The sequence below is a fragment of the Lethenteron reissneri genome, chromosome 52 (assembly GCF_015708825.2).
Source record: "Lethenteron reissneri isolate LAM-NWPU_2019-01 chromosome 52, ASM1570882v1, whole genome shotgun sequence".
Classification (NCBI taxonomy): Eukaryota; Metazoa; Chordata; class Hyperoartia; order Petromyzontiformes; family Petromyzontidae; genus Lethenteron; species Lethenteron reissneri.
In genome coordinates this window covers 9,647,089-9,675,043 of record NC_083830.1, presented here as the reverse complement: position 1 = coordinate 9,675,043, position 27,955 = coordinate 9,647,089, and the positions used below count along the sequence as shown (strand labels likewise).

The following is a 27,955-nucleotide window of genomic DNA, read 5'->3' as shown; positions in this document are numbered from 1 at the left end:
GATGGGGAAAACTCTTAGCGGGTTGCGTCAACGCGACGAATGGCACACCGCCGCGTCACACCGTATTGTGTACTTCTCCGCCACGGCTTGCGGCAGCGGGGGGGGGGGGGGGGGGGAGTCTAGTGGCGATCGCCCGCGGAGCAACATGCACTGGGGAGGTTTTTTTTGTAACTTTTTTCTTTTTTTCCTTTTTCGCCGCCAAATTAACCGAGCGTTTAAACAGCCGCGTGGACGGGCGGGGTCAGGGGGGGCGGGTTTCCTGACGTTGATAAAGGCGACGGCGTAAGACAGCGGGGCGAGCTCGCCTACGCCGACGGTGACGCGAACGGTGAGCGAGCGACATTCGGCATCGTGACGGCGCGCCAACTCGACCCCACGCACAATACGCGGGAATCACACGCGCGCGCGCACTCGACTCTCAGCGGAGGCAGGGGGGTCCCCCGGACTGTCCTACGCACGCCGGGATGACGTTGGCCTTGTGATTTAGGGGCAGGTCCAGCCTATACAGTAAACCCTAGCCCGGTTCAGGTGGCGTTAAAAGCTGCGTCTCAAGTTTCTCCTAATAAATCGATTCCGATCGAGTGGCGACAGCGGCGCCACGTTGTAAGACCACCGTGCCCACCGGGTTGAGCGACGACTGTTCTGGCGCGAAGGAAGCTCAGATGCCAGGATCGGTGGCGACTACCGTCGTAGCCTTGCCTGTTCGCCGACAATCAGCCGGTTCTGCTTGTGGTGTACGGTGGCGAGCGAGGTTTGGGAAAAGTGGCGGCCGCGGCGGGTGGCTTGCCCACGGACGCAGCTTTTTTCCCGCGAGGCTCAACGAATGAAGGCGGCACCTCGCACTCTCTGGCTGTATCGGGCGCGAGCGCGGCTACAAACGTCGGACAGTCCCGTCCCGGCTGACGGGGTTGCGAGTAAAAATCCAACAGACATTGCACGCAATAAAAACACCAGAAATCAGACCCCGACAACAATAATTACAAAAAGAAAATTCCGACAACCGATCATAATGACCGATGTTAACAAAAAAAATTATAAATGCAAAAACATTAATAATAATAATAACGTAAACGATCAAAACAAAACAAAAAACGAGATAACAAAAAATGTATACACATCTCTTTGGGGTATGGGAAGATGACCCGAAACAGACGAGACGAAACTTCCACACACCCCCCCATCCCCCGAGTGTTGAAAGTCGCGAGCAGCCACGCAAATTGTGAGTGCCCTTGAGAAAGAACGAGGGAAGGGGGAGGGAGGGAGATGACGAAGAGTGGAGAAGTAATGAGAAGGGGGTGTGCGAGGAGGAGGGGGAGAGAATCCTTAGGGAGAGAAGGGCAGTGAAGTGGAGAGAACAACGGGGAGAGAGACTGGGCAGGTGTAGAAGGGAGAGAAGGGGGAGCAGGCAGAGTCGGATTTGAATTTTCACTGCATTTAAATGCAAGTGCGCAGCAAGTCTCTCCGCACAAACCAACGTGAAGTTATTCTTGCCACACATGTAGGAGAAGTGACAGTCATTGGGCAGGGAATCGACAGCACGGACAGCCGGGGGAAGGGGCTTCCAAGCTACGGAGGAGCAATCATGGAATGGAGCCGGAAGAAAGGCCACGATCTGGGAACCTACCAAGAGAGGGGCCGTCGGGTTTCGTGAATTCGGCACCGTGGCGATTTCATTGCAGACGTTACAATTGAAGGAAAATTACAAATGTTCCCGTTATGGTCAACGATCGCCAATTTGCAAATAACCTTATCGTGCGATAAAACCAATAGCGGATATTATTGCCCGACATCTCCCTCTCGTCCGTATCGAGAGCTACGTACAGCCTCAACGCTCTCTCCGTAACGTCTCGCACTGCACGTTTTGCTGTACCCAATGGTGGCGGCACCGATCGACCGGGGGGAGGAGGAGAAGGACATAAGGGACCCAAGAGTCCGCATGAGCAAGGAGAACCCTCAGATGGGAAAGAATAAGAACAGAGAGTTGAAGACGTGAGTGGGTGGTTGGGTGGGCGGTTGATCTGGCGGGCGATCGGGCGATCGGGCGAGCAGGCGGATGCGGATCGGGCGGGCGAGCAGGCGGCAACGGTCACTTGTAGAGCATCATGTCGCGGTGTTGGTACATGCACATGTACGCGTCGCACAGAAGGCGCGACGCCGGGCCCTCCATGACGCGCGGGTCCAGGCCATCCAGCTCCTCGGGGCGCATGCTCAGGTACTGCGCCACCTCCGGGCACTCGCGCACCTCCGGGATGTTGAAGCCCTCCTGCCCGCCTGCCGGGAGGGTTCGCGGGTGAGGGAGGCCACGGGAGGAATTGGTTTTTCCAAGCGATCGCGGCTCAAGAGAGTTATCGGGGCGGTGGTTGGTCATCGCTCGTTTACAGCCCTGAGCTCGCGGTGGAAAGTCCACATTTCTGTGGTGGGGGGCAAGTCGAACGGTAGGACAACCGCTCTTGACTGAACAGTGGTGCTCATTGTATTAACAGACTCCAAAAGGAGGATGGGCTGAGTCAACCCCCACAAACCAGGAGTTGAGCTCGTGACCGTCCGATTGCGAGCGCATGCAAACTCCAAATATACAGCAGCGGGCGTCAGGGGTCGGGATGGAACCCACGACCTTCCTGCATACCAGGCGAGGTAGTTACCATCTCCTAGCCACCGCGGTGACACGAGTGCAAAGGTAAGCAAGTCACGAAGAAAAAAAAAATAAAGTGTACGCAGCAATCACCTTCACGGTCGGCCATGCTGTCGAAGAAGAGCCACGACTGTGGGGCGGGGCCGTGCTTGGCGAAGGCGACGTAGTGGCTCGTCTGGATGCAGAGCACCGCAAACAGCTCCAGCTTCTCGCGGGCCACGCCGAGGCAGCCGCCGCCGCCGTGCCGACGCTGACGGCCGGGCCCCAGGAACGCGGCGCGCACCTCCTCCGTCACCACGAGCTTCCGCACCGAGCGGTGCTGCTGCCGGTCGGGGTGGTTGTGCACCTGCGCTCCGGCGGGGGAGGCCAAAAGCGTTTGGCGACGCATTAGCGATCGTCAGGCGTGCCGGGCGAGCGACAACCTTTGTCGGCGTTCGGAGGAAGCGACGTTGGATGCGCGTTTGATGCGCGCGCGAGGAGAAACAAACGTAACCGTGGGATGGAGATTGTAAGACGCTGACTCGCGGGCGGCAGAAGACAGTGTGACAAAGCCTCATTGTTGTATTGTACCATGCTCCGATGTCTATGCTCACCGCCTTCACCAGCCTGCGGTGACCAGCGTGGTGAAGAATGCTCAAATGACCCCCACGACCCGTACGGCATGGGGTGGGGGTCTCATCCGGCAGTGCAATGACAAAAGAAGCATGGCTGTCGCCGTGCATGCTGACTTCGTGGAATAAAACCGTCGACTTGGTGACATTTGTTGTAACTTTCTGACCTGCCCCTTACTGAACAACCGTGACAAAGAGCTTCACAGCTCATCGGATTTCTCCAGGATAAGTAAAGATTGTGATTCTGTTAAATTTCGATTTAAAGCTTTCGTCACTGCAGGGATTCATCTTTCCGACAGCCCTGTTCTTCACCTGAGGACGGCTTGCGTTGTGGCCGAAACGTCGTGAGAATTTTATTGTTTTATGTTTATTATTTTATTATTTCCCTTCTACGTGACTTTACCGAAAGAACCAAGAATATTGTGATTCTGAACAATAATTACATCGTCACTGTAATTCCCATCCCGGTCCGAGTGTCTGTGTGCGTGCGCTAGCCGTGTGAGAAGCGGCGGCACAGCGGTTAGCGCACCGCGCTAAAACGAACCCTGTGTGCCCCCACCGAGTTCGATTTGCCGCTTCACGGCCAACATCGGTGACGATTTTATGTGAGCGGTCCTGGGCCTCCCCTAGCTCAGAGGTCGGCAAACCAAAAACAACAAGAGCGGCCATTTTTTTAGAATTCGGTAAAAAAAAAAACTGTTCAAGAGCCGCGATAGCGCCGCGGTGAACCGCGACGACGGACGGCGGTGGTCCGTGACAATCACCGTCGCCAAGCGGAGCCTTCAAGAGCCCGCCGGCATGCCGGAGCCGCAGGTTGCCGACCGACCCACGTGCCCGAGCTCAACTCGTATAAATGAGCTCCCGGTGCGGCGCGCGGCGCGGTGAACGGAAGAGTTGGGGAGACAAAAGAGGGGGCAGCCGCGTTGGGGAAGAGAGTGCCAGGCTCCCACCTGTTGTTGCACATTGAGCAGAACTGCTTGAGGCAACTGGGTCCCATCCTTGGGTCGTGGTAGCAATCCTTGCACTCCTCCTCGGCGAGAGACCGCCGCAGATGTGGCATTCACGCGGCGCTGTGCACACACCACAACGCGAGGTGGTGGGGGGGGGGTGGGGGCGAGAGGAAGCTCGGTCACGCGGTAAAGGTGTTGGGTAGTACGGAGAAATCGAGTCGGTCCAGCGAGTCACAAGGAGACACGGCTCCACGATACGATGAATTATCGTGATTTTGGATCGGGATTCGATTCTCTAATCTCTCATTATTATTTTGGATTGTAGCAGTGTTGCATCCAGTGGAGAGCGGTGGCACATTGGTTAGCACACTCCACTGTGAACCTCGCGAGCTGAGTTTAATACCCCGGCATGGCTACCGTCAGCAGCGAATGTTATAAGCTGACACCGCCCCCTGACACAAACCCGCACTGACCGGAGTGAAGTATGGTCAAACAAGCACCATGATTTCATCGAGCAGTAGATTATTATACTGAGTGCATGCGTCTCTCCCCCGCACGTCCGATTAGTACAATTGGCTATGTATGGTGCAAAAGAAGTTCAACATGCATACATACATACATACAACCCACGGTGGAACACAAAGCACACCACATCCAGAATGCCTCTCTCTGTGGCTGCGGCCACTCGTCACGCGCCACCGACGCTGCTCACCGTCCTCCAGCAGGTCCGTTTATGTCAAGCTCCAGGGAGGGGATGATTTTGTTGAACATCTTGAAGTCCTTGCCAAACCTGGGCATCTGCACGATGAGGCAGGAGGGCGTCTGCAGAGACACGGGCGAGGGGCGGTTGCGGGAGAGACACAGGTGTGGCACGCGTGAGCTGCGGTCCATCGCGAGCGGTGTTGGAGAAAGGCCCCCTCCGGCAGGTGACACTGAATACCTGCTGTGGCATTATCAGGTCACTTCGATCAGCCAGACGCGAGATTAAAGGCTAACTCCTGCATGTTGCTGGCAGCAAGCTTTTCATAGATTCGAGTTCAAGGAAGATACGATACAACAACAACAAAAACTACCTGCTTTTAACCTTAATTACATTGTGCTTCTGGGTGTTGCAGAAGCGGCAAGTGCTGACCTGAGACTTGCTTTTCCAGACGGGTTTCGGTAGCGGACTTTAACACCATTGCTACCTTCATCATGGTGTCCAGGCAACGCCCTTCCCTTTGTCGCATGGTGATGTATGACATAGGTGTGGAGCACAGCGTGGTGCGGTATTAGCGCGGTGGGGAATGTCTCTGTGCGGCTTGGTATTGTCTGCTGCGGTGGCGAATGACGGTGCCGAATGGTGGCGGTGTGCGGTAATATGGCGGTGTGTAGCAGAGCGTAGCGTGACATCATGTAGTGCCGCCTGGCATAGTGCGGGTGTGGTGCAAGCGCGGTGGCGCAACGGTGTGCGGTTGCTGCGTGGTCATGGCCCTGTGTGGTCGTAGCGGTGTCTATCGCGGCGTGGTTGCGGCACTGTGTGGTTGTTGCGCTGGGTGTGGTTGTGGTGCAGTGTGGTCGTAGCGGTGTCTATCGCAGCGTGGTTGTGGCGCTGTGTGGTTGTGGCGCTGTGTGGTTGTGGCGCTGTGTGGTTGTTGCGCTGGGTGTGGTTGTGGTGCAGTGTGGTCGTAGCATTGTCTATCGCGGCGTGGTTGCGGCACTGTGTGGTTGCGGCGCTGTGTGGTTGTGGCACTGTGTGGTTGTGGCACTGTGTGGTTGTTGCGCTGGGTGTGGTTGTGGAGCTGCACGGTCGTAGCGGTGTCTATCGCGCCGTGGTTGTGGCATTGTGTGGTTGTGGCGCTGTGTGGTTGTGGTGCAGTGTGGTCGTAGCGGTGTCTATCGCGGCGTGGTTGCGGCGCTGTGGCGTGCGACGCGTCGCGTCACCTCCACGAGCTTGAGGTCGGCGGCGAGGAACGACTGCTCCAGCAGCTGCTGCACCGTGGGCACCTTCACCTGCTCGTCACGCTCCGTGAAGATCTGGTAGAAATGGCCGTCCTGGAAGTCCTTGTTTCCAGATCTGGGCATGGTCGAATCCAGGGAGAGAAAACATTTTTAATAATAAACACGAATTTTACTTTATATAGCAAATTGCATTTCAATTGCCGAACACTGCAAACCACCTTCTTGGTTCATTCAGTAAAGTCACATAGAAGGGAAATAACAAAATAATTTAAACATAATAAAATAATTCTCACGACGTTTCGGCCACAACGCAAGCAGCCGTCCTCAGGTGAAGAACAGGTCTGTCGGAAAGACAGCGTCTGAAGAACAGGTCTGTCGGAAAGACAGCGTCTGACGCTGTCTTTCCGACAGACCTGTTCTTCACCTGAGGACGGCTGCTTGCGTTGTGGCCGAAACGTCGTGAGAATTGTATTTTATCATGTTTTATTTTTATTTTGTTATTTCCCTTCTACGTGACTTTACCGAAAGCACCAAGAAGATGAATCCCTGCAGTCACGAAAGCTTTAAATCGAAACTGCAAACCACATCTTAACATAAGGAGATGAGATGCAACACCAAGGGTATGGAGGTAAACGCAGCATGAGCAAGGGAGGGCGACAGTCAAAAAAGTTATGCCAGCAACCTTCTGCACAGATTCTAAATCCCACACACAGTTTGCACTTTTAAAATTCTATTCCAAGTGGGCTCGCGGCATCGTGTCATCTCATGCGACCAAGAACACATTTCCGTTGGGAACCCCGCGGCTAAGCACCACCGTACGTAGCCAGCTATGCTAATCGGAGGTACGGGGGAAGGACAACAAACTAAACACCCAAAAAATTTAAATAGAAGGGCCATGGAAGGTGACGTCAAAGGAGCGAGATGCTTCGAGCCATGCCTCCGTGCCTCACCGGATTTTCAGGAAGGGCTCCACCTTCAGCACGTGCTGGAACAGGGTGTTGAGAAACTCCTCGGGATCTGCGCGAGCGACAACACGGGGCGTTGATTATTTTAAACGCTCAGCTCGGGACAGGGGCACAGCACGGCACAGCACGGCACGGCGGTAACACGCACAAATGTTTGAATGGCGCACAACTGGGTTTTTTGGTTAGGTCGTGTGTACACAACAATGCGTCGTAAACCCCCTGCTCCTCCGCCCGAGGCGGCCGATTAAACCTTTCCCGTTCCTGAGACGTCTGCAAGTTGCGGGGGCGGGGTCCCATTCACCGGCGAATCTCGGAACGTGCGAGCGGCTCAGTGTTAATTTTATTCAGAGAGGCGTAGCGCGGTTGTTTTAAAAGACATCGTACTCACCGCAGAAAACTCTAACGACACGACCGCACTCTATGATAGCGGGCGCCAAACTGTGCCGCACGTGTGTATTTTGAACTTCTTTCGCACCGTACATAGCGAGCCGTGCTAATCGGCATCGTGGGAGCCTCGGTACTGATAAGGTTATTTCATTTGAGTTTTTCTTCTGGTTCCGTTTCGATGACGTACACACACAAACACACTTACGTCATTGAAACGGGAAAGGGTGAGTAGAAGTGTGACGTGACAGGCCCTGCGCCGTCGCGAACACGCGCTGCCAGTCCATACTCGCCTTTCTCCTCGCACGTCAGCCCCGTGACGTAGCCGATCTTGTCCAGCTGTTTCCGCAGCTGCATGACCTTGGTGGCGCTCACGAAGCCGTTCCTGCGCGGCGACACCGTAAGAGAGCCTTAGCGTTCAACGGCAGATCACGAAGCGCGGTACGCGTGCACGTGCGCACACGCACGCGTGCATACAAGTAGGAGGTGTGTTTCAAAAAACGCGTCGCATCAAATAAATCCATCTGGGTAAACGTTGTCGGGAAAAGTTTTCCAAGCAGTCACGTGCATGGTCACACGATCGTTGACATCGCAACGCCAACGGTGACGACTTTGGTTCGATTTCTTTTGTGCGTTTTCTTCTAAATTATTATTCCGACTGTGCCGCCAAGCATCACGAAGAGAGACGAAAACGTTGCCGTGAAGAATTCTCACACACAACACCGCACCACCACCACCCTCGTCTTTTCTCTGGGGAGAGGCCCCCCGCCGGAAGACAATGTCGCAGAGCTACTGCTGAACTTCCGACGAAGCCTCGTTTATAAGCCTCATTATCCACGCTCGGGGCGCACCTTTCATCGGCGCCGCCAAAAGTGTTTGTCGCAACGCAATGAAATGAACATCTTTAATTGACAAAACTGGAAGATGGAAATTTAAGGGACAAACCAACTGCGAAATTCAGATTTTTTTCCCCAATAACATTTCATTTGTGCCACGAACACATTTTAATGGGCTCAGACCATCAAATCGCTACATCTCGCGGTGGCTGAAACACGGATTAGCACCCAGGATCTTTGCAACGGTGGCTCAGTGGCTCCAACATGGCCATTGTAAGCCCCTCCCCGCCCAAGGCACCCAAGCCACCTGCCCCCCACCCCCCCTCCCTCCGTTAACACGAGTATCGGGGCCGATTTCCACGCACACTGTGCGCTGCATACTGGCACGGCAGGTTCACGATGTCCTCGCTGCATGGAAAATAGCCAGTGGGAGAACCACCCCGTACCGTGCCGGCCTCACACGCTGTCTCGGCACGGATGTGCCGGTGGAAAAGGGAGAGGGATAACGTGGGTTCCACGCCGCGCGCCACGTACTTGCGTAGCGGGTTCACGATGTCCTCGCGAAGCAGCTGCTGCACCTTAGGGTAATCTTTGAGGTCGCTGGAACGCTGCGGCCGGTGCAACATGCCGTCGAACACCGTGCTGAACGCGAACATGCTGCATGCGCAGGTGGACGTTGGCGCGCAGAGAGACGCGGAGAGACACGCACAACACAGGCGCGCACGGGGGCGTCGGTCAGCACACGTGGCAATAAACAATTGAAAGGTATGCCCTGTCAAAGCTGTTGAGGGAACCTACAGCTCATGGGCCAGGATGTAGCGGTCAGGTAATTAAAAACATTTCACCGCCTAGCACACCGTATCCGGTATACCCCTCGCTATGGCTGTGGCTGCTAGTCATGTGCCTACGCCACGTTATGAAGGTAGCGGAGAAAACATTCCGTGAGACGTTTAAACCCAAGGGTTCAAGTGGCGAGATGTTAACTCCCTCGCCTGGTACGGAGGAGTGCCTGGGTTCGATTCAGACCCCGATGGCCGTATATTTGGAGTCTGCATGATCTCCCCATGGTCACGTGGATTTTCCTCCAGGCCCTCTAGTTTTTCCCTCCACATTTGGAGACACGCGTCTTGAGTATTTGCCTGCACTGACCTTGCACGCGATAAGCCGCTTCGTTGAGCTATTATTTGTGACAGCCAGGTCGTTTCTGAAAAAATAGCTGTATTATAAGCTCAGCGGGGGCCTTACCTGGTAAAATTAAAAGATAGTTTAGTTTAGTAGGGGGGCGCACCAGAAGAGCGTGGAGTCCAGGTAGCAGGAGTTGTAGTGGCCCTGGATGCCCTTCGTGCGGCCGCACACCACCGCCGTGGCCTCCTTCTCCGAAGGGGGAGGCACCTCGCCCTCCACGCGCTCGCTCCGGTAGTTGCTGAACGCTGCCGGAGTGGGGGAACGGGGCGGGGGAGACACGCGGCGGCGGTGACGTCGTTTCACTCCTCGTTCCGGATTGATCGTCGTTGCTGCCGTCGCGGCGATGACACAAAAAAAAAACATCTGGAACGCGCCGGGCGGAGTGTACTGAACGGATTCTTCCGTCTCGTGACGCGGCGGCGCCGACGGCGCAATCGGGATGGAGCATGCATCAGAAGAAAAAGACGGCAAATAAAAGGATTTTTGTCCTCGTTTAACGAAGCTCCGCCACCATTGGCGCCTCCGGAAAAACAGCCACCAACGCAAAGTTTACGAGTTGTCCTTCCCCCGCACCTCCGATTAGCACGGCTGGCTACGTACGGTGCGAAAGACATTCAACGTAAAATTTCGATTTAAAGCTTTCGTGACTGCAGGGATTCATCTTCTTGGTTCTTTCGGTAAAGTCACGTAGAAGGGAAATAATAAAATAAAAAAGAATAAAACATAATAAAAGAATACAAATTTTTTATTTTTTTTATTTCCCTTCTACGTGACTTTACCGAAAGAACCAAGAAGACGTTCAACGTACACACGTACAATCACCATCGCCAACCACCGCCATCCGGGTTACCGAGCGAGTTGCAGCGCTGCACGGGGTCGAGGCCGATGTGCGGCACGGACATGAAGCGCGAGTCCGGACGGCACTTCGTGAACTGGATGAAGAAGCCCTTCCCCAGCGGACACGTGAAGAAGCGGTGCTGTTTGAAGGTTCCATCCGTGCAGCCCTGCATCTCCTCCTCCTGCGAGCACGAGCGCGCGCGCGGACAGATGCACGCACGCGCCACAACGAGACCAACGTGTTAGCCTTCCTTGACGCTTTCAAACTAAGGTTGCAGCAAGCGGAAGCATCTGTTAACCCACTGGTTGGTGAAAGTGGTGAGAATAGACGGGGTGGGGTGAGGGGGGGGCGTATAGACGGACAGTACAACAGTCGATTTCGTAACACTGCCCTCTGCCTTACAGCTCCCTAAGATAAACAGGCCGTGAGTAGCGTGGTCACACTATCCGGGCTCAACCCAACTCAACCGAAACCTGCCCACGTGTGGTACACTATGGGTGAATCCGGTGACGGGCAGAGGAGTCTCGTACAAACCAAAACTAATTCCTTCAACAACAAAAACCTCGTAACGGCGCAAACAAATTAAAAAAAGGAAAACGGCCCACCAACTCGATGCCGGCCAGCGTCTCGTCCAAGCCCAGGGGCACGCCGATCCACCGGATGACTCCGAACACGCGCATCTCCTTGGCCATCACCTCCACCAGCGAGCCTTTCTCCAGCTCGTATTTGCCCCCGACCGGCGAGGGCGACAACGGGGTCGGAGGGGTCGCCGGCGACCGATCGACGAGGCCGCCTAAGTTCGCCGCCACCGCCGCCGCGGGGTCCGAGAGCGTGCGGGGACGCGACGGAGGGGCCTCGGGATCGGTGAGGCCGCCAGGAGGCCCAGGCCCGTTGTCTTCCGGCAGCCTCTTAGGGCGGCCCTCGCCTGCCGTCCGGCCGCCGACCTGGAGACAAACGCGGCGAGGTGACGGCATTCTTCCGCGTGTTAAAAAAATAACCACTGCCGTTATGGCAAGTCGACGAATGCTGAAGATGCCTTGGTTTGTCTCTACGCGCCTCAAGATTATACGCTGGGGGAGTCCAGGAATTTTTATTTTAATATCTGGACGTGAAACCGTTCGCCGCTCATTGGCGATGCCATGAATCGTCACGATCCGGGGTTGTGACATTTCCTCACCTCGTTTCCACCGTCTCGTTGGCACTGTTTTTTTAATTATCTTATTTGTACCGTTTCATTCGCTTTATCCATCGCCAATCGGTCAATCAGGGTCAGACAACGGCTCATTTTGACATCAGGGACTTTCGGCAAGGCTAAAGATTAAGATTGCATTCATTAGGTGCTTAAAATGCCCCAGCATCTCAAAGCACCTTATATCACACATCTCAATCACTCCACAGCCCAGCTATGATTCTCTTTTTAGCCGAGGGGACCCCCTGAAGAAAGCTGTCCCTGTAGAGCACGAGATATGCCGAGGCACCGGCCCACAGGAGAACATTAGTCTGTCGGTAGAGGGGGGTGATGTTGCCGTTGGTCATTCAAATGAAGAAATCTGCGTGTAATTTTTTTTTTTTAAACCTGGATCACGAGGCCGGGACACGGGGCCCTACTCGTGAAATCCACACTGCCGCCTCCTCACCATCTCAGCGGCCGGGAAGAAAGGCGCGATGTTGGAGTTGGTCTTGCAGAGCGAGGGACGAGACCGCCCCGAACTAAACGGCACGGCGGCAAAACCTTCACTGCCGCCACCGCCCACGGAACAGCTGCTGCCCAAGCCGCTGGTGACGCTGGCCGCGTCGCCGAGCGAACGCAGGCCCATGTCGGGCCACGTGTGCGGCACGTGCGGCCGCAGCGGCTTCAGGCTCAGCTCCGACTTGAATCGCCCGCCCAAGCTCGTCACTGCGGCACCAAAATAAGAATGAGAAAATATATTTATACTGGAGGAATCCGATTGGCCTTAAAGCTCTTTGTCTACAGGACGTTCCAGTAGGGGCGGGTCAGAACAATACCCAAAGCACGATAGGCTTGCAAAGTATAGGAAGGTAAACAAATCGGTTAAAAACATATACAAATACAACTAAACTATGTTTTATCTTACCAGGTAAAAGGCCACTCAGGTATTAACCTGGCCACAAATGATAGCTCAACAAAGTGGCTTATCACGTGGAAATAATCTAAATTATCCAAATGCATTTTTCTAAATGTGGAGGGAAAACCCGGAGGACTCGGAGAAAAAATCCACACAACCACGGAGAGAACACGCAAACTCCAAATATACAACAGGCGTCAGTGTCGCGATCGAACCCCTGACCTCTTACATACCGGGCGAGGAAGATCACATCACACCACCGTGGCGCCCCTTAAAAAAGATAGAGAGCGAACAGATGGAGTGGGCGAAAGGTCGTGCGGGGAAAGGTCGGAGAGCACGCCGAACAACAAGCGCCACGAGAGCCAAAATGGCGTGCGCCATTACCGCTCGCGCGCCGGGAACTCGGTTCGAAAGGCGAGGTGTGGGAGGGGGGTGGGGGGGGGTGGGGGGGCACCACCCACCGGCGTCTGGGTCAGCCGGCGAGCCGCAGTACCACGTCGTCTGCGAGTTCTGCCCGATGGGCGTGCCGCCCAGCGTGTTGTAGAACTGGCTTGCCGGCTCGCTCCCCGGTCTCTGCCTGCCGCCCAAACCCCTCGACTGCCCAAGCACCGCCGGCGAAGACGACGGCGGCGGCGACGACGAGAACACGGGGCCGCCCCTGCGGCCGCCCGTCTGCAGAGACGTCTCGGCCGATTGGGCGTACTTCGACGGGAGATAGTCGTCGGCGGCGCCGTCCCCTGGGGCGACGAGGCTGCCGCCAAGGCCGCGTTTTAAGTCGGGCGCGTGGTTGCCGATGCCGCTGTTGTGCATGTGGTTGTTGAGGAAGGAGCGGCCTTCGCCGATGGCCTTGTAGCTCTGGTGGGCGAGCCGCTTGCCCACGGCCAAGCTGTTGCGCGAGGGGTCCTTCTGATACTGTTGCGACGTCAGGTCCGACCCCGCGGCGTACCGGCTTCCCGCTGCACCACGGAGAAAATGGCAAGGGGCGGGCCGGCCGACCGACGTCGATCGGCAAAAAGATACCGAGATTGTCGAGGTTCACGGTGTCCTTTAGAGCAAGGCCATTACACGTCTGTGTCAGGCACGGCTAACATCGGTGGCGAGTGATGAGGTGATCAAGTGAGAGTCCTGCCCGTCGCAACACATGATCCAAGTGGTGTCGCGATTCTGAGCGAGCGGGTGAGTGGGCGAGCGAGCGGGTGAGTGGGCAAGCGAGTGGGTGAGTGGGCGAGCGAGCAGACGAATGAGTGGACGAGCGAGCGGGTGAACGGACGACCGAGCGATTGGGCGAGCGAGCGGCTGAGTGGCCGAGCGATCAGGCGAGTGGACGGGCGAGTGGGCAAGCGAGCGACTGAATGCACGAGTGAGTGGGTGAACGGACGTGCAAGCAGGCAAGCAGGCGGGCGAGCGGGCGAGCGGACGAGCGTGCGGCCGAGCGAGCGGACGAAAGAGCAGTTGAACGAGCGGCTGAGCAGGCGAGCGAGCGAGCGGGCGAGCAGACGAGCGAGCGAAAGCCCCGGTGACAGCAACACTCACAGTGCACGGTCGGCAGTTGGGCTCCGTGCTCGGGCGACAAGTCCCGCGTGCTCCTGGGCCTCATCGGCCTCGGCGCCGAGGGCCCCCCGTTAGCGCCGCTGCCCCCCAGTCCCAGCGCATTATAGCTGTTGCCGTCCAGGGAGAGGCTGTCCTGTTGGGGAACAGGGAGCGGAGCGAGTTGCAGCGGTCGAGTCGGGATGCCGTGGAAGGCGCGGCTGACGCTCTTGGCGGCAGCTGCACGGGTTTCGATCGCCGCGTCGGTGTGTATTGTAACTATAACCCTCCACCACCCGACGGAACCAATCGAATCAAGCTGTCACGTTATGGGCAAAAATGACAATTGATTTGTTATTTTCTTTCAGCAAATGGGAGGAGGGGGGGAATGTTGAAAGGCAAGCAAAATTATGCACAATTTTGCGTAATATTGTTTCGCTGAAGATGACATCCAGCATCATCATCAGGTGTCTTGCCCGGAAGAATGCAATTACGAATCATCATATTGGCCGCTAAAGCATTTGCGCGTTAAAAGTTTGGCAGTGATCGGTTTCGAGGTTTCATTGCCCGTCAGCAGGGCGCAGCGGCGGGCAACATCCACTGCCGTACTGTGCCACGCCGGTGGATGCGCAAGATGTTGCCGAGGCAGGGGGGCTACGAGCCCGTGCGTCGTTTAAAGACGCAAGCGGGAAAGTGTAAAAAAGGTGCTGCCACTTGGTTTATCCGGCGCCGCCCTCACCAGCACGCTGACGCGCTCGGGGTACAGGTAGTCCTTCTCGTCCTCGCTCTCCAAACGCACGATGCGGTTCAGGTGCACGAAGACGCCGCACTCCTCGTCGCACGTGAAGAAGCGCTTGCCGCTGTACGTTCCGTCCGTCACGCCCTTGCCCCGGTAATATCCCTAGGCGAAGACAAAGATGCCCCCGTAATGGCCTTCAACAGACTGTCGCTGGGCAAGTGCCGTTAAGCGAGCACCCACGAAGGCCGGTGCGGCACACGAGGCGGTGGGTGGCCAAGCACCACGCCCCAGTGGCGATGATTACACACCGCACCAGGTACTCATTGGAGGCGACCTAGGGGAGGGGCCCAGGAGCAGTTCAGATAATTAATCGTCACTGATGTTGGCCGTGAGTGGGAGCCGAACTCAGGTCACCAGGTTCGTAGCGCAGCACGCTAACCACTACCACGACCGCACATACATGGCACGCACACACACACACACGAGGGCACACACACACAGGGGCACACACACACAGAGGGCGACTCGGTGATTAAAGCGCTCGACTCAAGACAGTCAAGTTATAAGTTCAAATCCCATTCAGTGGCGATGAAATAAGCGGCACTCGACGGGAAGTGGGGTGGAACAGTGGCACAGCAATTAGCACACCGCGCTTTGACCTCGATCACCCCTCCCTACGCCATCTCCCCCCCCCCCCCTCTCAACCCCACCCCGCACCGGCCACCGGCAGCGAACCGGGACGACGTGTTCACCTGCAGCTCGATGCCGAAACTGGTGCCGGAGAAGGGCCGGTCGTCGAGCGGGCCGCAGTAGCGCACGACGCCGATGGCCTCGCGCGGCCCGGCCACCGCCAGGTTCACGCGCACCACGGCGCCGGGGCGCAGCGAGCGCAGCATCTCCAGGCGCCCGGCGTCACCGACGACGCGCAAGCGGTCCTCACGAGACGGCATCGCGATGAGGCACAGCGCCAGGTCCTCCTCCAGCTCACTGCAGCACCGCCAGTTTATTCATTCGTTCATTAGTTCATCCGCCGGGGGCTACCCCAGTGTCCTCCCGCATGTATATAAACACACCCATTAGGGGAGTTAGACGAACATCCAAATATAGGAGCACAAAGCTCGGGTAATTGTTGGCGCCGGTTCTGGCTGCCTTCCGGCTTGCTTGTGGTCTTTGTACGTATGTATGTTGAACTGTTTTACCGCGCGTGTCACAGATTCCACAGCATTTTGAGATGCGCTTGGCATTAATGATGCCCTATAAAGTTAGCGAGAAATTATTTTTGTTATTCATTCATTCGTTTTGCCGATTCTTCGTTAAAGGGAGGGTACGACTACATTGAAAGGCAGCGGAAGGCAACGGTGTTATTTAGTCGGCATTTTTATTTTAAGCAAATCTTCTTAGCCTGGACAGCACCATGTACACGAGGTGGCTGCAGGGACACGTGGTGGGTCAGTGCAGATAAATGCATTGTTGTTATGTACTTCTATGCTCTACCCCCCCAACGTCAACTACCCGCATGGACCAGAGTAGTGAAGTATGGAAAAATAACCCCCGTGGACAAGGACAGCTTGGGGAGGCCCTCATCCAGCAGTGGATCGGCGAATGGCCTGGTGATACACGTGGACCTAATGATTGGGAGTGGAGCGGTGGCACAGTGGTTAGAGCGCTGCGCTGGTAATTTGGCAACCAGAGTTTGATTCCTGACCGTGGCAAACGTCAGTGGCGAGTGATATCTGACCGGTCCTGGGCTCCCGCTAACCTTTCACCAACCCCCACTGACCAGTGTGGTGAAGTATGGTCAAACAAACCTAACAAATGACATGGCATGGGGGAGAGAGGGGGGGGGGGGCCTTCATCCAGCAGTGGATTGACAAAAGGGCATCACGTGCAGAAACCGGCCAGGTGGCTCGCAATCGGAAGGTTGCAAGGTTCAAATCCTGCTTGGGCGTTGGACTCGCCCATCCTCCCTACGGAGGTCTCAAAAACGAGTAGCGCACTGTTGGGAAGTCAACAGTGGTTGCCCTACGGATACACTCTCCCCCGCCATGGGAATGTGGACTTTCCACCGCTGGCTTGGCAGCGTCAACAGGAGACGAGCGCAATGCCTCAGTTCTCGTTTGAGCAGGAAATCCATCAGATGCCTGAACCTCCCAACACACCACCATGCCACCCCCCCCGCCCACCACCACCTTGAGCGATTGTGCCACGGGGAAATTAATCGGCTCCGCTGGGCTCTTCCCCAGCGGGCGCGCGCTGCGCAGGTCACGTGCCGCCGCTAAGTGGAATCGATAACGGGACCAAAACGCTCCGCGTGAAACGGCCACGATTTCTTGGGACCCGAGTGGCCTTTTGCGTGGGAACGCCGGCTCGCGAGCCCAATCAACAAATCGACGGACGGACCTTTGCTTAATTAAAATCCGCCAGGCCCCCTGTCGATCCACTGCTGGATGAAGGTCTGTCTCCCCCACCCCACCCCCCTTCCCGTGCTGCGGCTCGGCAGGTAGGGAGAGCAGCTCGCGATCGGAAGGTTGCGCTCGTTGAAATCCTGGTTGGCGGTTGACCCGGGACCATCATCCCTTAACTGGGTCGGTAAAATGTCTACCACTTTGTGGGGAAGTCAACAACGATCGGCCCTCTAGAATTGGATGTAATAGTAAAACTACTTAAACTATATTTATTTTACCAGGTAAGGCCCACTGAGCTATACAGTAGATTGTCGATTATCCGGCTTCCAACATTATTCGGCGGTGCGGGGCAGATCCGGTGAAACCGGCATGTCATCCGGCCAACGCCGGAAAACCGCTCCGAAGGGTGTACACCAGTTCGGCGATCGGTACCACGTGCGTCACAAAAAAAGTACCGATGGTCGATTTCAGTGCGAAATGACATTATGCACTACATACAATTTAAACATGAAAAATACAACACATATAAAAACATGTTTCACGACTAATAACTAATAAAAACAGAAAACACACAGTGCGATCCGGAAAAAAGTGCATGTAATTCAGTGTACGCTGGAGCACCGGTGATTGAACAGATGGGTAAAACAAGAGCATATGAACAGTAGACTCCTCCTTAAATGCAATGCGTTCGATTGCGTTAGCGAACAAAACACCTAAAAACATGTTACACAAGAATGTGCCAAAATAAGCTATTTAAAATCATGATTAGTGATTATCTGGCGTTTTAAAAAATTTGGGCCGCTGGATAATCGTTGATCTACTGCATAACTCTTTCTCAGATGCGACCTGGCCACAAATTATATCTCAATGAAGTGGATCATCGTGTGGAAATGTAATAGCAACCAAATACTTGAAACACACGTTGATTCTAAATGTGGAGGGAAAACTCCAAATATACGGGTGTCGGGGTCGAGATCGAACCCACGACCTCCTGCATACCAGACAAGGTAACTAACATCTCGCCACCGTGACACCCCTGTTTTTCACCGACTCTGGGCTGTAAACAGGAGCTGAACATAGCCTTCGTGCTCATTTCCACAGGAAGTCACTTCCGCTGGGTCATATAGCCACACACCAAACCACCCACTCATTCAATCACTCACCCACCCATTCAACCACACACTCTCTCATAAACCCACCCGCTCATCCACCCAATCACTCACCCACTGACTCACTCAACCATCCACTCACCCACCCAATCTCAAACCACCGTCTCACTTAGCCTCTCACTGACCCAAACACTCACTTCAATGCCTTTGGAAGCACTTTGGCGATGGTGTCCAGGTAGTCCACAAAGGTCACAGCAAGCATTGTTCGTCCCTGAGCACAAACGGATTGGCACTTTAAACGCACGTCTCATCGTATTGGGGGAGGGGGGGGGCAGGGCGGGGCAAACAAAACATAGTGGCACAATTGCTCGCCGCTCCGTAATGAATGTTTTTAAGAAATATTAATATTTAACGACTACGCGGCTATTACGCATTCGATTCCGATAGCACTTTCTACCCGCAGCCTCGCCATTTATCGCGTTCACTGGCTTTGCCTCGGGGTGTTTTCCGACACAGGAAAACAAAAGTGGTGATTTGTCAACATCGGCGTTGCGAAGAGAAGCGCGGGCGAGTGGGCGAGCGGGTGCGGAAAAGGCGCGGATAGCTTTCCGTTTCGTTTAACCCCTCCCAGAAAAACTAAACTGCAAACAGCATCGATGAAAACAAATTAACAGACGGTCAAGCTCTCCGCGAGTTGTACCGCGCGGTGTGGTTTGGCATTTTCTCCGTGACACTGAAAGCCGACGAAGATCTGCAAAGAGGAGTGGGACAAAATCCCTCCTGAGATGTGTGCAAACCTGGTGGCCAACTACAAGAAACGTCTGACCTCTGTGTTTGCCAACAAGGGTTTTGCCACCAAGTCCTAAGTCATGTTTTGCAGAGGGGTCAAATACTTATTTCCCTCATTAAAATGCAAATCAATTTATAACATTTATGACATGCGTTTTTCTGCATTTTTTGTTGTTATTCTGTCTCTCACTGTTCAAATAAACCTACCATTAAAATTATAGGCTGATCATTTATTTGTCAGTGGGCAAACGTACAAAATCAGTAGGGGATCAAATACGTTTTTCCCTCAATGTAGGAGCCAGAATCGGAATAGTTATTTATACTGGAGGAATCCGATGAGCTATTAAACTCTTTTCACGGATGTCTAGTAAGGGCGGGTACAAACGTTACAACAAACAGTACACAAACACGATAGGAGTGCAAAGTACAAGACAAATCACCCAAACACATACAACTAAAACTAAAGCATCCCCATCCCACCAGGCCAAGCCCACTGAGGTTTACGTTAATGCTGACGCAGCGCGCTTCGAGCCACGTGTCAAAAGGGACCCAGCCACAAAGGAGAGCTCAACAAAGTGGCTTCTCATTCGGACGTTTATAGCGGCAAAAAAAAAATCCAAACAGTCTCAACGCCTGCAATTAAACCGGGTTCTGAGGAGTGGCGAGTTGATGGCGTCAGCACCCCCCCACCCCACGTCACCAATGACGATGCAACAAAAAAACACATCACGTTATGTTAGCTTCTGCCCTCAATTTGGCGACATTCCAGTTGTGAGAATTGGCGGTCATGAAGGGAGCATTTCTCTAGGTCGCAGAGCGGATCCACAAGTTCTGCCCCGTTCTGTGTACACCATCAATCGCTTGAGGGGAACTCCGAGGTAGTTCTGCAGTATTCCCTTCCAAGGCCCGTTCTCCGATACAAAGGGTAGCCACTGCTCTGTGAGAGTCACAAATGGATTATACTGGTAGGAACCTCCTGGTTACACCAGCCCACAGGGGATTATTGTGTCCGTCCGTCCGTCGTGCATCCAAAAATGGGTGGGGTGGGGCTGGGTGGAGAGGGGAGGGTCGGGAGGGGCTGGGTGGGAAGGGTGGGGCTGGGTGGGGGGTGGGGCTGGGTGGTGCCCTTATAAAACTCAACGTTTAACCTACTCACGCCGGCTTGTGCCCGCCCTCACAGTCGGCCATATTTGCGGAATACACCACGCCGCCGTTGATCCTGGCCATTGACCGGGCAACCCAACGTTCCTACCAGCTCCCTCCGCAGGAATGTGTTTTTTCTAGATATTGGCACAATTCATTTATTTATTTCCGCTTGATTACACAAGACTATTATATTCAGGAGGGTCGCAGTCGGGGAGTACGTTGCTGCTGCTGCGTATAATCGCAACTGAGAGGTAATTTTTCAGCATTGACATGTCTGGCGAATACCGGTTACGTTGTAAGTAAAAACAAATTTAGTTATCGGAGGAAACCGGGAACACCCAGTAGGAAACCCATACAAACTACTGGACATCTGTGAAAAAGAGCTTTATAGCGCATCGGATTCCTCCAGGATAAATAAACATCCCGATTCTGAATTCCACGTTGAAAGGCATTCTCAAGTTGGGAATTGAACCCAGGTCCTTCTTGCTGCCGTGAGGTACAATTGTTATAGCAACTGTGTCGCCAGTCACAAATCGGGACAAAAGTGTGCCAACAGACACATTAAAAATGTTTTTTTAGGTTGCTTTAAAGGCAAGTTGTGTACTGACAAGATAACTTCTGGTGAGATCAATTGAAGACCTTACACCCCCCCCCCGCCCACATCGAGAGTTAAGTGGACAAGTGCCGTTGATGCATTCCACCGTTTGATTTGCAGCTACAGTCGCAGGTGTGGTGGAAATTTGTCATTATAAAAATGGCATGGACGAGTACACCCTTCGGATGAACGCTGTCCACTTTCCCCCCCACACAGTGCCACTCCTTGTATTCAACCCAGACGTGGGACGGTGGGGGACAACCAACCTCCAACCAGAAATTTAACTCGCAACCTTTCCTGATGAGTGAGCCCCTCTCACTCGATCTAGCACCGATCCACTCAGCCAGGGGTCGGCAACCAAAATAACAAGGGGGAGGCAATTTTTTTTTTCGAATTCGGTAAAAAAAACTCTATATTTAAAGAGCCGCAATGCACTGTGGTGAATAACGTCACGGGGCAGCAGTCCTTAATAAGAGACGCAGGATTGCTGGCCATGTGCTCATCTCTGCATTTGAGCCTTACGGCGGGACCCCGAGGTTCCATAAGCACCCGGCTCTCGCATAAACTGCGTTGCGACGTTATTTTATGTCTGTTGAAGGCGAACGATACGGCAATCTATTGCTGTCGACGAGCTCTACACGATGCGCTAATCAAAGTTTTGTTCATGACGACGGCATTTGTCTTCGCTGCGCTTGGACGACATGACAACAGAATGATCCGCGCCAGGTGGGTTGTGGCGTTTATGTGCGCGGTGCGACGGAGTCAACAATTTTTTTTTATTAATTACGATTTTGACTTCCGTTTATTCGGGACCCCGGGCTCCCGCCATAAGGTTCATTTGTTCACACAAAAAAACAACACCAAAAGCTAGGAGAAGGGGGCCAAATGACCGAACTGTATAGAAAAAAAAAACTGTACTGAGCAGAAAGAAAAAAAAACCACCTCGCATTTCTCTACTCTCGGGCAGCCTGCGCAGGAACGCCCGGATTTACATCTCTGAAAGTCTCCCGATCCGATTGCATAAAACCCGTGCCAGGAGTGCACTTTGCAATCTGACCCCAATACACACCGCCGCCGCACTCGCGCCGAGCTTTTGTTTGCGTGTACCAGAAAATACCCCGTAGCCGCGCGGCGTGCGATCGCACCAGGAAACCACAGAGTGCGTGGACCGCCCAGCGGTTACAAGCCGTGGCACAACGGCATGAGCCCCAGGTAAAGCTAAGACGCCGCCGCGAAAGATAAACTAATTATTCGAGGGGGAGCGTGGGCGCTCTTCCGTAGAAGCCCACGGCGATCCGTTTTACCCCGCAAACATCGAGAGGACGGTCGAGTTACCGTGAGCAAGAAAACGACATTTTATTTCAAATCCTCTACGCCGTCTCCCACCGATCTCAACAGATGCATTAAATCTCTTTCAACGCCCTCCTCCTCCTCCTCGGTTAGTGAGCTATGGGGGCGTCGCTTTCACGGTATTCAATCAGCTGCTGAGAGGCAAGTAAGAGGGCCGCTAGAAATCAGTGGGGTATCGATGAATGCATCACCCCGTACAACTGGGCTGCGGGGGATGCAGCGTTGGCGCGGCGGTTAGCGCGCCCTGCTCGAAGACAATGCCCTAAAGAGGTGAAACACTTATATATAAAATAGGCAACGTTTCGGGCAATGGCCCTTCTTTATGGCAGAGAGATGTGTGGGGGTGTTTGTCAGATGGCACTGTGGAGTGTCCGTGAGCAATGCAATTGGGAGGAAGGCTGGCGACGTCGGTCAGCCGATAACTGCCCTCTTGGCGCACTCACATCCACCAGTGGCTAACGGGGGCACGCTGCACAGGTGTGTCGTGAGGCTGGTACCGCGCCCCCCCCCCCACCGCCCCTCCACCTTACGCGTACGATGGTTTAAATTTTTCCAAATTAAAATCCATCACCAGGATGTTCCCTTGAGATGGAACATATCGTTCGCAAGGGTTGTCTCGGGTGTTCAGTGACAAATACATAGCAAAAAACGCGTAATGAGACGGTGCTTACACAGCGTCAAATATGTTTACACGGAGTCAAGAAACGGGGGGGGGGAAGACAGCCAAGGCAGCGCGCACACAAACATCGCAGCGCAGTTCCGCTTCACATAGAATGATTCTCGAGATGTAACTGCAGCAGATGTCGCGCTAGCGTGTTTCAATTTGAGATTCAAATAAAAATTGGGGCCTGCGGCACATCTTAGTAGTGTCTGTGAGACTGTCCCCGTGTTCAAGCGGGTCTGTGTCTGAGCGAGAGCGAGCCTGTTCACCTTATAACACTTTCCCATTCCAAAATTATGTAAGTTGCAGTGTGGGTGTCCTGTTCACTGCTAAATCTCGGAACGCGCAAGCGGTTAAGCATCAATTTTATTTAGCGAGGCACTGTGCCGTCATTTTTAAATCCTTTATATTAAGTTCACTTGCTTGCTTGCGCGCTTACGACCGTGCAAATCTTTCGGTCGTTTTTTAACCCACTTCCCGTGATCCAATCGAGCTGACATTTTGCACACAGACTCGTTGTGCGTGACAATTTATATTCCAAAATTTAACACTTTTTAGGAAAAAATAAATTATATTTAATTACCAATTGCTTAAAGGTGGCAGGCAATCATCTGACCCATAGGTGGCAGCCATCTCAAGCCAGAGGACGAGAGGACTCTAGCCGCCACGCATATAAAGGATTTAAAGTGAAAAACTTTGTTTTTACGGGTTAATTTTTTAAAGACATCGTACTCATCGCAGAGAATTGTAGCGACAAGCCCACATCCCATGATAGCTGCCACCAAACTGTGCCACACGCCTGCCCGCATGGCCTTGCGGGAGCCTCGATACCAAATAAGTTATTTTAGTTTTTCTTCTGATTCCGTTCCGATACCGCACGTGTACTTAAGTCATCGTAACGGAACTGGAAGAAAAACTGATGACGCACATGTACGTCATCGGAACGGGAAATGGTTAAGCGCAAAAACCAAGGCGGCAACGGCAGTCTCCCGCTCAAGAAAGCGCACCGCCGCCACTCCGCTGCATCTCACCTGCGCATCCCAGATGTCCTGCCCGTCGGCGGTGAAGCAGATGCTGCCCTTGGGCACGGGCCCGCACCGCTCGTCCACATCTTGGTCCTTGAGCAGGATGAAGAAGCTTGCGCGGTGGTGGCCCCGGCCACCGCCGCCGCCGACACCGCCGCTCAGCGACTTCCCGCCCACCACCGGCAGCACCGAGCCCACCCCGCCAGGCCCCACGCCCTGGCCGGTCCCGCCGCCCCGCATGCCGCTGTACATGGCGCTGCTGCCTCCCCGCCAGCGCTATTTACATCCTGCGGTGGGGGACGAGAGGCAGGGGGTGGGGACAACGAGGGGGAGCTTGAGTTGCGCTCGCACTCTAAAGGAGGCGCCGCGGAAGTCGCGCCGAGCGTTGGCGCGGCTCGTAGAGTCGGGTCGACATGCCGGCATCAACAGAGCTGGCCGGGGTCGGATCGGAGGTCGGAGCGCAAGGGGCCGGCATCCCTTGATATTCTGGATTCACATCAAGGCAGCTACCCCCTTCCCCCTGCCCACCATCTACCGTCCTCCGTTGGGGGGCAGGGCAGAGAAACATAGGAGAGACGATAAAAAGAACACCGTGACACAGCCAGAGATAAAACAAGTGGAGCCCAGTACCAACGATGACAATGAGCGCCAGGGACAGCCGAGGCAGCGCCGACAAGTCCCAGGGCATCCTGAGGGGGCACGGGGCCCATTCGTCATCGAGCGCCACGAACACAGGAACAGCACTTGTGATTTTGTTTCACAAGTGCCGTTCTGTGGAGAAACGTGCACGACATCCGCAATGAAATTTGTTTAATCGATTCTTACAACTTAAACAGTCTAAAAGTTCACGGTGCAGCAGCAGAGGTCTATACTGAAAGTATGGGCGAGGAAGACACTGGGCCTGCAATGAGTTAACACAATAAATAAGCAGACAACAAAACACCTCCATCCGATAACCATCTCATCACATAAAAGTTTTTTTTTTTAAACATCCGATCAGCTACACAAGGCTTCTGGTACAATATTTTTCAGCAGCATTTGTTTAACAGAAGCAAACTCAAGATCGGTTTTTGACAGTGTCATATCAGCAGTCAGGCCTGCTTAAAACAACGCTTGGTGAACTGCGACATGTTTACGCTGCTAGAAATGGGCCCTAGCAATGAGTTGAATTAGTTCAATGTACATCTTCGATAAGGGGGCTTCTGGCACGGAGGAAATCGTGACGCTCACGGGAAAATTCGTCTGGGAGAAAGTGGAAGAAACTATGGCAGAAGAGAGAAGTGAAACCAAAAGGGGGGTACAGAAAACATCCTGTTGTGGGTCCGGTACTTTATGCCAGGAAACGTAAACAAGAGCGTAGTAAGTGCAGCGGTTGTAACCACGCACCAGCGCCATACACCTATTCCATCAGTAGAGTTTGATCCTGAACACTTCTGCGTCAAGATGTATACACAGTGTGCTCATAGGCATTTAGGTCATGTGCCCTGCAATCGTTATCGACTGCATACCTTTAAAAACGCAAGAATTGCCAACGCACAAAGTCACTCAATCTGCGGAGAGGCAAAAAGATATAACCTTCTTTCAAAAGCATGACCTTTATTCCGTTTCCTTAGAACGAGGCAAGTGTCCGCAGATGCAGTGCATCTCTGAGCAAGACCAAAACCCAGCAACTAGGGTCAACACGAAGGTCTAATTATAGCCGAGCAGCTTACTCTTGTACGACCGGATGCCGCCGTGGTGAAACGGGTGTCGTGCATGGGACTCGCAATCTGGTGGTCGCCACTGCTTCGAGATCTCACCCAGCCAGCACAGCAGTTGAAATAATGGTGCCCTCCCCCCCACTCCGCCTCTGCCGCTGCCGCTGCCCACCCAGCAGTGCAAGTGGGTTCGGCATCGCAGTACATCGGCAGGTGGGGTAAAGTGCGGGCACGCCACCTGTTCATCCAAGATGCTCGAATCAGCAATTGTTTCTTGCTGTGGTTGTCCAACCTGATGACGGACGCTTGTGTTGCGCCCGAAACGTCATGATTTATTATTTTATTTCAATTATTATTTCTATTATTTATTTTTACCTACGTGACTTTACCGAAAAAACCTAACAGCACGAAAAGGTAAGCTCCCGTCGGCAGTGGTGTGAGCATGCAATTGTGATGGCTGCACCTTTGACGTATTTTGCTCTAAAACTAGACCGTGCAAAGGCAATAATTTCCCACGTGAAATCAAATGATGGGAGTTTTACTGAACATAGTTTTGTTGCTATAATCATCGTGGACATGGTTTTACGGCACTCACCCAGTCTCCCGCTGCATGTAAGATATGTTAATACTTAGAGGTGGCCAGGTAGCTTCGTAGGTTAGTGCTTTGGGTCAATTTCACCGATAAGACATCAGTGCGAGGGCCGCCACACATGTGAAACCATTGGGTTTGAGACAGCATGATGGGGTGCGTCAGGCAGAGGTCGCAAACGGGTTTTGATTCCTTACCTGTACCCGGGTACGGGTAGCCGGGTATCGGGTAGGGTACGGGTATCGGGTACCCGATTGCGACCTCTGGCGTCAGGGGCCGCACTAGGGGCTGCCTGCAGGCCCACGGGCCTTGCAATGTAGAAGACTGCTTTAGGCCATGGGTTCGAATCCAGTGATTAAACCGGGTTCTCAAAATGTAACATGCTGATGATGGTCTCAGCTCGCTCCTCAATGAATGTACACGAACAACAACAAAATGATCACGTTAATTTGGTTCCGCGCTGAGTACGGCTGAATTCCATGCCTCAGAAATGTTAACTCTCAGTGGCGAATGTGATTTGTAACTTTGATCCTTACCTGTACAGCTCATTTTCAGAAGCGACCTGGCCACAAATTGATAGCTCAACGAAGCGGCTCATCATAACGTGGAAATTCGCAGCAGCCAAACACTCTAAACGCACGATTCTAAATGTGGAGGAAAAAACCGAAGGACCCGGGGAAAAGTCCACGCGGCCACGGAGAGAACACCGCAAACTAAAAATATACAGCAGGCGTTGGGATCGAACCCAAGACATCCTGTGTACGAAGCGAGGGAGTTAACATCTCACCATCGTGGCACTTGAAGGGATGTGAGATGTATGTGGGACAATTCTCCAACAATGATCTGCACTGCTGCTCTCTGCGAGAGGTCCCGAGTGAATAACTTCGACTCGTGACCTGAGACCGACACAGCGTAATCCGGAATTAATTGGTAAAGGGGGGGGGGGAAAGGGGAAAACAAATAATGAAAAGATACAGTTATCACTCGACAGCCGAACTGGTGTCTCTCCCCATTGAATGAGAAGGAACAGATGGCAAATAGACGAATCCCAGTGTGGCATTCGCCTAACAGAATAAGATTAAAGCACGATTACATGATCCCTTTGAAAAAGTAAAGGAACCGGACTCAACAGTATGCGATCAAACACACCGGCCAGGCTCAACACGTTCCCTCGCTTCCACGCATCTTTAATAGACGATCATTGTTTTTTTTGTTTACGATTGCTGCACGTTCGCCACCACCCACCATGATCGATTCACCGCTGGATAAAAGCCTCCTCTCCAAAGCAGTGGCTGGCCCGCAAACTTCTCTGCGGTGGCCACATCACTTAAGAAACGAATCAGTGAAACGAAGTCCCTTCGCTGACCGCACGAAACAATCAATGTAATAATCCGCCCAGCAGCCGGCGTACGAGTTGATTTCATCGCTCCACCTCCATTGTGGACGTCCTCTCCGGCAGGATTGGCCTCCTCCTCTGGCTGCCGCTCCGGCACTATTCTTGGTCTCTCGGTCATCGGCCCCTTCTCTCGACGCGTTTTCACCGAAACCCACTGAACGCTTTCTGAACAGTCAGTAAGACGTATGTATGTACAGTAGAACCCCTCTTGCCAACCATCCCTGTTGATGACTACCGTAATCGTTTAACGACCGGCCTCCATTGAGCCCAATGTGTCGTTTATAGTAGTGGTGTACAGTAGTGTAGTGTATAGTGTAGTGTAGAGTAGAACCCTTTTTAACGACCACCCTTGGTAATGATTAATTGCTTAACGACAGGCCTCCAGAGCCCAGTGTATAGTGTAGTGTAGTAGTGTAGTGTATAGTAGTTTAGTGTATAGTAGTAGTGTATAGTAGTGGTGTATAGTAGTGTAGTGTATAGTAGTGAAGTGTATAGTAG

At 53.6% G+C, this 27,955-nt stretch overlaps 1 protein-coding gene across 1 annotated transcript in view; it reads right to left on the bottom strand.

Moving 5' to 3' along the window:
- Nucleotides 1-702: 702 nt before the first annotated feature.
- The window catches only part of LOC133355853 (ubiquitin carboxyl-terminal hydrolase CYLD-like), a 52,029-nt gene continuing 24,776 nt past the window's right edge, over nt 703-27,955 (bottom strand). The window contains 20 exon segments of the mRNA XM_061573260.1: nt 703-2,271; nt 2,726-2,982; nt 4,197-4,282; nt 4,285-4,313; nt 4,906-4,924; nt 4,926-5,015; nt 6,117-6,249; nt 7,085-7,151; nt 7,777-7,868; nt 8,854-8,976; nt 9,608-9,749; nt 10,355-10,523; nt 10,948-11,286; nt 11,980-12,239; nt 12,891-13,385; nt 13,963-14,113; nt 14,696-14,857; nt 15,448-15,682; nt 18,407-18,480; nt 23,782-24,062. Coding sequence (XP_061429244.1) covers nt 2,087-2,271; nt 2,726-2,982; nt 4,197-4,282; nt 4,285-4,313; nt 4,906-4,924; nt 4,926-5,015; nt 6,117-6,249; nt 7,085-7,151; nt 7,777-7,868; nt 8,854-8,976; nt 9,608-9,749; nt 10,355-10,523; nt 10,948-11,286; nt 11,980-12,239; nt 12,891-13,385; nt 13,963-14,113; nt 14,696-14,857; nt 15,448-15,682; nt 18,407-18,480; nt 23,782-24,027 — 3,354 coding nt within the window. The 5' untranslated portion in view covers nt 24,028-24,062 and the 3' untranslated portion in view covers nt 703-2,086.